The 10,410-nt window shown below is 45.8% G+C and overlaps 1 protein-coding gene across 1 annotated transcript; it reads right to left on the bottom strand.

The window, feature by feature from the left end:
* Positions 1–789: 789 nt before the first annotated feature.
* Positions 790–2,781, bottom strand: LOC105040597 (peroxidase P7). Its single transcript, XM_073254597.1, has 3 exons — positions 2,559–2,781; positions 1,606–1,797; positions 790–1,513 (listed from the first exon to the last, which is right to left on the bottom strand). The coding sequence occupies exons 1-3, from the start codon at positions 2,763–2,765 to the stop codon at positions 959–961; spliced, it is 954 nt and encodes a 317-aa protein (XP_073110698.1). The 5' UTR covers positions 2,766–2,781; the 3' UTR covers positions 790–958.
* Between the last annotated feature and the right edge of the window lie 7,629 nt (positions 2,782–10,410).

The raw sequence follows: 10,410 nt of genomic DNA on the forward strand, positions 1-10,410 counted from the left end.
GGTCTGCAGTGCGAGTTATGGCCGTCAATGATCTTTGAAGACCAGAAAGGCTGACCAACAAAGTGCGCAAATCGTAGGCCCTAAATCCAAGTGGGCCAAATTAAACCCACAATTCCCCGGTGATGCCCAAACGGCGACATTGATGCCATGGGTGAGCACAACCAATAATAGGCCAGGCCGACCCGAAAATATACTCAGAGCTGGGCAAGCACAATTATTACCGATACAAGATCCTCTGCAATGCCTAATTTACATCTCAAAGTGTCATGTAGAGCTACATAGAGCCTGATCATGGAGATAAATGACTAGCAAATAGGCATAGTACACAGAACACAAAAAATGTATCATGTATGGCATACAATGTCCTTCATTTAATTGCCATCCATCTCCATGATTGGAGGAGGTAGTGGTCATCTAGTGACGCACAACATGCTATTGTGTGAATAATGCATGGATCTGAAATCAACCATTATGGAAGAAATTATATACTGCACTATGTGCAACAATGTAGCAGTGCCTCATGCCAATCATTTTTTTTTCTTGTATGTCAGTCATAAAGACGTGGTGGTGTGGTGCATGGCTCGTTGATGCATGCGGTATATGATATAATGTCTTATGCTACGATCGATATCAAGCACTGCTGGTGCTGGGTTACCCGGTATAAACACAGAGTTGGGTCTCCCATGGCCTTTAGCGGTATACATTTGTCATTCGTTACAAGTGACAGGAGATGACCCTTTTAATCATCACAAAATCATCAACACACAAACAACCATTACCTTCCGTGCATTAAATGGTTGGAAATATATATTATTCAATTCCTTGATTCTTTTCCTTGTTTTAAAGAAACGCAAGAAAAAAGCATGGCTTTATTTGACATTTTTATACGGTCGGCAACATGGTTTGCGCGTAGTGTAGTAGTTATGACCCGGAGAGTCAACCGTCGCCCGCCCCACCGTCACCAGTTCACCTTCCTGCAGTTCAACCTGATCTCCCCACTGGTCCCGGTCAGCGGGCTGATGCTCCCCATCTTCACCATTGCCTGGGCGAAGTCCCTCTCAAACAACTCAGCGTAGGTGCTGTATTGCCGGACCAGCGCGTCCTGCGATCCACCGTTGAAGAGCTCCTGGTCCGAGTGCAGCAGCCCCCGCTGGGCCACAAGGTTCTGGTAGTAGTCATTGTCGAACCGGTACGGGATCTGGACATCCAGCAGCGCGAGGTTGCTGTCGCCACCCGAGGCCGGGCAGTTCTGCTTCCTTAAGGACGCAAAGCTGGGGTTGATGTTGGTGTCGTTGTAGATGTGGGCGCGGAAGTTGGTGCATTGAGCTTCGCCGATGGTGTGGGCCCCGGAGAGCGCGGTCATCTCTTGAGCGCTGAGGCCGTGGGCGGCGAACATGGAGATGAGCGTGGAGAGGCTGGACCCGGGACCGGGGAGGTTGCTGTTGGCCGCGCTCTGGCTCGCCGTTGTTGCATCCCTCCTGCCCAGTTGCACCGTCCAAGTTGGCCCGCCGAGCTACAAGATGTATCATTCGTATCAGCTTAAAGCATTAAAACTGAACGTCGATGGTGACAGAGGTGGTGTGAAATGATGGGTGCGACACTAACCAAGTTGACTCCATCGCGAGCGGCGAGAGCGAGGATGTCAGCGCATGAGACGGTGGCTTTGCAGGCAGCTTCGACACTGGCTTTGATGGTATCGATGACTTCGAATCCACGGACGGAGTTTCGGTTTGGGAAAGCGTTCTTCTCACCGGTGAACGTTGCTGTATCATCGAGAAGGATCGATCCGTCGCAGCCCTGAAGAAAACAGAGGATGCGATCCGTTCAGCAACTGAGAGTTACACATGTAAGAAAAGCGGATAACGGATCACAGTTTGCACCCATCTTTCACCGTGTCAGCTTTAATTTGGCACACATGCCTACTGCATTTAGGAGAGAGTTAACTTCTTAAATTTTAGCAGATATATGACAGTTGTTAGGACTGATACAACCGCTATTTATCCTATGGGCGGCATGTACATTGCTTTTTAAGCTTCTAAGCTATTGAGCACCTTTGGATGATAGGTGCGGCACAGCGGCATCAAGGTGTGAGTTGAGAAGAATATAGCAGCCCAAGTTTCGATCCTCTACAACGCAAGTTTTGCAGTCCATCTCCACAATGAGATGATGTGGTAGAGATCCAGAGCTGTACAACCCTCTACAGTGCAAATGATGCACCGCAAAGTTTCCCAACTCATAGCTACGTAGCAGCATAACGTTGCTATTGCTATTAATTGGCTGCATGTAACCTAATAATGGCTTTTCGAGGTTCAGGTGCGACCAAGTTAATAGAGCTATGTTGCTAGTTTGCTCCCCATTTAATCAAACTACATTCAAGTAACCCGACCGTCTCTATATTAAACTTACGGCCACTTCCCTTGTAATTCAAATTAGATATTAGCAAATAAATCCATGAATTCGAGGATCAGTAAATTGCAGCATACTATAGCGAAGGTGGTTCAAAGATATACATCAAAAGAACAAAATAAAAACCAGGGAGGAAAGGGATTGTATCACACATTTACAAAACAGTCGTGGAAGAAGAGCCGAAGGATGGATGCGCCCATTCTTGGCTCCCTAATTACGGCCTGTGCCATGGCCAAGCGCACGATGCTTTGTACATTTGGGCAGCTCCTTGCGTAGAACATTGGTGAAAGCTGCCCTCGGGCAGCGCAAGCAAGTAGTGATAGCAGTGAGAGCAAAAGGAAGCTATTCAAGGAGGCCATAGCTAAAGAAGGCTATATGGTTGCTCCAAGGATTAAGATGAGAGAAGTGCTTTCCCAGGACCCCAATATATAGCGTATTTTGCTGCATACATGGAATGATCATTAATTGGAGGGGAATTCCAACTTTGTTGCTCTGAATTGGCATGTTACCCTAATTGAAGCTTTTTTTTTAGTAAAAAAAAAAATAGGTAGAATTTCTTACACAACTTGGCATAATAAACAAGACTCACGGGATTGCAAGATGACTTGTAACAAGGATGCCTTCTCTTTCGATATCTTTTTCTTGCCCATATTTCCCTTTCTAGCATCGTGAGAAGGGTGGAGTGTGGACTTTTGATATTTTAGACCTTTTCGGTGAGACAGATGTCATGTTTTTGGTTGCAGGCACGATTACCAGCTCCAAATTTCAACTTGCCAGCTTGGGTTTTGTTCGACTGCTCAATAAATAAACCATCTATTGGATTGGTCCAAGCGATAAAGTGGCATCTATTGGTAGGACGCTCCTTACCCATGATAATCAATCTAATCCCAGCTGGATATACACCATAAATTATTTTTTTAATAAACAAGATATATTAAGCGAATATAGAGTAAATACATATATTGGAATAAAAAAATAAAATATCTAGAAGCTCAGACGAACAACTATCCACAAATAGATCGAACATGATTAGCTACGTATATTGCTACCCACACACAAATTCTTCAAGTCCTCTCTACTTTATAATGTCATAGATTCAAGAAGGATTTCAAATCCTAATCAGGAGTAAATATTCATTGCAATGGTGATACCACATCAAATTTGTAATAAGCTAATTAAAAATCAAAATCGATGAGGCAACATGGGTATCAATATTGAAGTGAGTAAAACAACATGGCCTATGGCTCTACAAAAAGAAACCCATCTATAATTGTTGGCTCGGACATTCCAGATTCCTGCCCGCGCATTAAAACAGGATCAAAAGGCAAAAGCAAATAGCAAGGAGGGTCGATGGTTATATTCATGATCATGGTTGCTTCTTTCTTTCTTTTTTTTTTTCTTTTTTTTTTTTAATTCTTTTTAGGACACTGGTTGCTTTCAAAGTTATGCTCAAAATAATACACTCAAAGAAAGATAGCTACTAAAAGCCCTTCTCTACCTTTATATCTTTATCTGCTCTATCATACTGGGTAACTCATTATCTCTACCTTCTTTTCCTTCCTCACCTTTTGTTCGGTGGTTACCCCCATCCCTTGGTGCAGTAAAGGTTAACTTTAATGGATCAATTCATAATTAAAAGGCGGCTAGATGCAGCTTATATCATTATAGATTTTTCTAGATACCCTCTGAAGGCTGTGGCTATTCAGTTAAATGCTACCCCTGTGCCGTTGGCGAAGCTCATTGGTGCATGGTATGGATTGCAAGCTATTATTCATGTCCTTAAGTAAGACTAAATTCTGCTGGAAGGCGATTCCACTTGTATCATCTCTTGGATTGATTCGCCCTTGTCGGCTTCCAATTGTACTGGCCACAAAGTTTTACAAGACATCTTGCAATGTCAAAGATCCTTCAAGAGCTTTTGTTGCTTCTCACATCTTTAAGGAGGCAAATTCAGGTGCTGATTGGATTGCAAAGCATGCTTGGGACTATCATGAACCTTCTGATCCTCTGAGTCCTATGCCCGCATGTAGATGGATGCAAATGGCACTAACTATAACCGTTTATGATGTTTCTTTTTCTTTTTGTTGCTTATCTTTCATGCAGGTTTTTGGAGCTTCTACCCTCTTCCACAGTTGTCATTTACGACTGGACATGGCTACCGTCCTTGCTGCTCCTTTCATTTACCACCTATCTTCCTTCATTCTGCTTATGTTATGAAATCTTGTGGATGGGCCTTCTTCCATATTTCAGCTTAGCTTCCCAGCAACTTGAGACTACTCAATCTAGAACTGTTAACTCATTTTGTATATTTCTGCTTCATTGGTTCTCTTCAATCATGCCATTCTTCTATGTACTGCTTTGGAAGATTACCTCTTCTTAGATGGTTGCAATGTGTTTACTTCAAGTTCCTGGACTCGAGCACTATTTTCTTTCTTATTCTGTAATTAATGCAGGCGATCATCTTCTACATCTTGTATTTCCTGCTGTTATACCACATCTGAGTGGCTGTTATTATGTTGCTTCGATGGATCATTTCATTCAGTATACAGATGTATCCGTTGCTGGGTATTCTCTCTACAGTGGGGTCCCTTTTCTACTAGGTGCTTCAGCTTCACCATTTGGTGTTTTGTTATTGACTTTGTAGTATTCCTATTCCCTCTTCTACTGGTGCAAGTTCACAAGGATTGTACATCTCAGCTACCGTAGTTTCCTTGTCTCTTGAGGTCCTCGGTCTTTTATATTTCTCCTTTCCCATGTCCATATAGCATTTGTACTTCTTGTATATTTTCCTTCCTGCTTCATGTTTTATGTTTCCACGGTGGGTACCTCCTGTATTTTGGCTGCTTCCATTTTCTTATGGATTTCTGTAAACAATTTTTACCTTCAATATAAGCTTTTAGCTCCTTACCAAAGGAAAAAAAATAGAAAACGCACGAATTTCCGTCAGATCAATTTTTGAAGGGAGTAAGTTCTTTCAAAATAGCATATAGTTAAGTATGAACCATAATCTTTTTTTTTTTTCCAATCTACCATAGCATCGTGAAACTACTAGCTGGATAAGATCCACCAAGTCAATGGTCAGGGGCGGCTGAAGGGAAAGACCACCGAAGCCCTTGCCTTAGGCCCCCGCCCCCAGGAGGCCCCCGCCTCCGCCTCCGGCGTCCTGGTCTCGCCTGAGCCACCCTCCAGGCCTCCGGCGCTCCGCGGCTCCGCCTCCATGTCTCCGCGGGACCGCGGCTCCGCCTCCGGCCGCCTGTCGGCACTCGGCAGCGCTGGCCCCGCGTCGGCCCCCGCCTCGACGAGATCCACCAGCGCCTCCCCTCCCTCGAGGCCTCCGTCCGCCTGATCCGCGCCCACCGCGACGCCCTCGTTGCCGTCGGCGGCCATATCGACCGCGCCGTCAGCCCCGCTGCCGCCGTTCTCAAGGTGTTTGACGCAATGACGCCGTCCACGGCCTCGAGCGGCTGCTGCGGCCCCTCCTCTCCGACCCCGACGCCGACCTCCCCGGCTCCCGGGCTACCTCTCCGTCTTCAAGCGCCTCGAGGAGGCTCTCCGCTTCTTCTCCGACGGCGACAACTGCGGCCTCGCCGTCCAGTGGCTCGATGACATCGTCGACTACCTCGACGATCATTCCGTCGCCGACGGGCACAGCCGTCAGCCGTCCAGGACCACCACCGGTAAGTTTCTTCTTTTTTTTTGTTTTTCGGCACTCCCCCTCCGCCCCGCTTGGTGCACCGGGCCGGCGGCCAGCCTTCATTTTTAGCTTTAGGCCTCCAAAGATGTTGAGCCGCCCCTGTCAGAACTAGTCCAAGCATTAAAAAAAAAAGAAACGTAGGAATTAAACATGCTTGTGTTGTTCTTTTTCCCTCTCTTTTTTTTTTTTTAAATTTTTTTTATCAACCGTGTCTGCATGTATCCCTTTATGTTTTGGTCCAACCAATAATTCTCCGTAGCAGCATCGGCACGTCTGAGATATCTAGTTGCGAAGGACATGCAGCCAAGCAGAGCTGACAGCCACGCTCCTTGCGTGCACTTTAAAGAAACGTTCAATCTTCATTGAAAAATCTTTACCGAAAAAAAAAATCTTTATTGAAAAATTTCATAGTCAACCTGACAGCCTGTACTTAAATTTGTAATCTAATCATTGGTTTAATTCTCCAAGGTATAAGCCAAGCCATGCATGATGTGATCTCAAAAAAAAGATCGCCTACGATCATCGAAGACTTTCTTACCTAAAAATTAACGTGGAGTACGTATAGATGTACCAAGCTGTCGTCACACTGTTTGATTTTTTTTCTTTTTCTTTTTAAAATATTTGTAGTAGTGTTTTAATTTCTTTCATTCCGAATTTGTTTAAAATTGCCAAGATGATCCGAATTGATTCCATTTTAAACAAAGTTATCCCTCTTATCAAAAGGCAAAAAAAACAAAAACAATGTTATCCCTAGAAAATGTCATAATTCGAGTCGTTTCATTTTTTTGGTAGTAATTCGAGACGTTTCATTGGAAATGTTATCCAAAAGAAACTTCAGAAGGAAAACGGTCGAAGCTATATTCCCGCTCTTCTTATTTTATTCTTCGCCTCCAAAACGTTGCCTACAGCTTTCTTTCCGAAAACTACCAAAGAAACAGTGGTCACTTGGTTAAAATTTAGCACGGGAATCCCATGCACCGCACCAAAAATTGGGTTTACTCGAAGCAGCTGCCCCCTTTTTCTCCTTTGCAATGGCTGGTGTTGCAAGGTGGGTTAATGATGCCTGGAAAGTAATAAGTCAAGCACGCATTCTATGCGGCAACAAATGGCAAGGGCATAATAGCCCAAATCCAAAATCTAACCCCCGTCTATAGTAATTATAAGTTAGATGTCTGATAAGTCCAGAATATACCATCCCCAGTGGCCCTGGCAACCTAGAAGCAAGTCTACACATGTCTCTATTGAGGAGTGCCAGAAAAACCACCGAGCCACTGCCATATGGACATTCACAAATATGTTAAAAAAGTTTCAGAGCCTTCTATTCATTAAATGATAAACAATCGGCCTCCGCTCTACTTCTCCACTCAGTAAGATCTGTGATTCCAACAAACTCTGGGACATGCAAGTTGTTATCCCCCAATAACTTAAATGCGATTCTTAAAAAAAATGGTACGCATCCTCTCGAACTATGCATCCTCTCGAATGATAGGTACCCATCTTTGCATATAAAATCCAAACTCTCCGGAACCCTTCAGATTGGTGAAGACTTACTTCGCATACCCTCACCTGGAGATTAGTTCCACATGAACAAGATATATCTCTTTTACAGAACTCTGAGTAATTCTAACTCCATCAGAACTTTTTCCTACTCCACATGATATCCGCCAGACCTCCGCACTCCATCTCTCCATCCCAACACCATCCCATCTCAGAGTCAACTTCATATCCCCACTAGTTTCTTCTTGAAAGCTCTAAACCTCTTCTACTTATTTCCATAAGAGACTGACTTAGACATCGTAGGATCGATCAAGGACTTTCATTTCTTTTGTGATTTTACAGGATCCAGCTCGCGGGATCGATCAAGGACCAGACACCGGCCCTCACCTCCCGAACATCTTATCTGGCTATCCAAAGACTGTCGTGTTCCCTCTTCCCGACTTCAACTCAGCAGCCTAAGCCAGATCAACTCCTCGATAGTAATAATATAAATTAGTTATCATCTTCTAATTAAAATATGTTGGGTCGATATCTGGCCAGGACACCACCTCCCAGGACCTTTTCGGTACTGCACGATGCAGCAAGAAGAAAGAAGAAATAAAATAAAAACAATCAAAATACGTGGATCAGCCACAAAAGGGCTCACCTCCACGGGGCATACAAACTTCACTATGAAAAAAAAAATTTACAAGAGGAGATCTCATCCCCAACTCTCGTACACCCAATTTTTCTCTCACTAGAAGTTTCCCTCACAAAAGCTCTCTCCCTTTGAAAAACCCCTCTGAACCCCTGAAGCAACCGGCATCCGCTGTCCAGGAGCCTCCTGCTCCTTCTCTCTCAGCGACGCTCGCTCTTGTTTCTCTCCTCACAAGTTCCATACGGCATCCACGGCAAAAAACCAAACCGCTCCCTTCTCTCTGTGAGGCACAGGCCTTTTAAAGGCTAAAAACTCAATTAGATTAGGTTTAAGACTCCTTAATCAACCCAAATCAAGTTTCTGAACCGTCGGATCAAGATCGGAAATTTCCTAGGCCATCCGATCGTGATCGGTCCATGGAATAGCACCGTAAACCGCAAGAAACGCCTGAAAAATGCCCAGGTGGTCCACATGGTCCACCATGGACCGTTCGGTCCACGGTGGATCGGGGTACAGGGCCAAAGCACGGCACCTGGGCCTAGGTCGGCCTACACGCATGGGCCTGGGACGCACCCGCGTCGGGCGCCTCGGCCCAAGCTGCACCCCATGGGCCCGCGCATGGGCTGGGCCACCCGCCCGCCTGGGCCGTGCTCCGCCACCTGCGGCCGCGCCGCCACCGGCCGCCGGCGGTCCTCCACCATCTCGGATCTCGTGCTGACTTCAAAAGCTTGTATCTCCTCCATCCAGCTCCGTTTGGGGTGATCTTAATCTCGTTGGACTCCATTTTTCACTGCGAACCTCACTGTAGGCTCAATATGGATCGAATCTCTAGGCATCAAATCCTAACAATTTTCATCTTGACTCGATATTGAGCCTCCTCTTAACTTCGAAAACTTTTGGATCTCCTCGTCCCCATGCCCTGGGGCAATCACCTACTGATCATTGATAGACTAACATGGGAGTCGAGCCAGGCTGCTCGATCCCATCTCTATCGTATGCTGTACTCCTCCTGACCTGAGACATGCTCGAGAAATTGTCTTGCGGCAATAGGAATCTCACCTTGCGACGTCGCCTCTCATCCTCTCGAGTCTCCTATCTTGTGCCCAATCCACCTCCTAGAGCTCCATCTGGCTCCCGGCTCCACTTGGCTCCCGAAGATCCACCTCGCATTGGGCTCTCCATCAGGTAATAATGTCCTCTGCTTTCCTTCTTCTCCTCCAGCACAATCCTATCGCCGCGTAGCACCCTCAGGATTCCTTCACCAGCTACCGTCCTGTAGCCTCTCGAATTCAGTCTGCTAAGTGAGATAAGATTCTGTCTGAAATAGGGTATGTATCAGACCTTCCCCGATCTCTTCACTGCACCGTCATATGTCCTTCAGCTGACCGTTCCGATGCCTCTGATCGCACAGCTCAATCCATCCGATAGATATACAGTGCCCTCACTGTTCTTCAGGAGGTCAAACTGCTCCTCTCTGCAACATATATGATAGGGACATGCAGAATCTAATATCCACTGCTGGGAAGAAGTAGATACTTCATCAGATATCTTCAGGACATCTCCATCTGAATCGCTACCGGCCGTCGCTACAGCAGCCACCGTCCAATTTTTTTAAGTTGAGGACAATCTCTGACTAGATGCCCTAACTCCTCACATCAGTAACATCTGATTTTGCTCAAGTCCCTCCTGGACTTGGATCGCCCTCGTCGCAATCTTCTGTCACTCCGTCTACTGCCTCCTGCTCCTCCAGAAGCCATCAAAATTGAGCTATCGCCACCTGAGCTCGAAACCGGATTCTCCATCCTGAGAACCTCATTCTGAAGTATCGTCGCGGTGACCTCGTCCATCTTGATAGTGCTCTTCCCTACTAGAAGAACAATTACTATGGACTCGTACGAAGGTGGAAGCGATGCTAGCAAAACCAGCACCCTGGTCTTTTCCTCAATATTTCCGTCAACGTTGAGGAGGTTGGTGAGGATCTTCTGGAAGTGACTCAGATGCTCCTGTACGCTCTATCTCTCAGCCATCCGCAGCTGATAAAACGGTCTCTAGAGGAAAAAAGTGTTTGTGAGAGACTTCACCATGTACAACTCCTTGAGCTTCGACCACAGCACTGTCAGAGAAGTCTCGCTCAGCACATGGATCACCACCTCATCCGCCAGGTACATACAACTCA

This window comes from Elaeis guineensis, chromosome 3 (assembly GCF_000442705.2).
Source record: "Elaeis guineensis isolate ETL-2024a chromosome 3, EG11, whole genome shotgun sequence".
NCBI lineage: Eukaryota > Viridiplantae > Streptophyta > Magnoliopsida > Arecales > Arecaceae > Elaeis > Elaeis guineensis.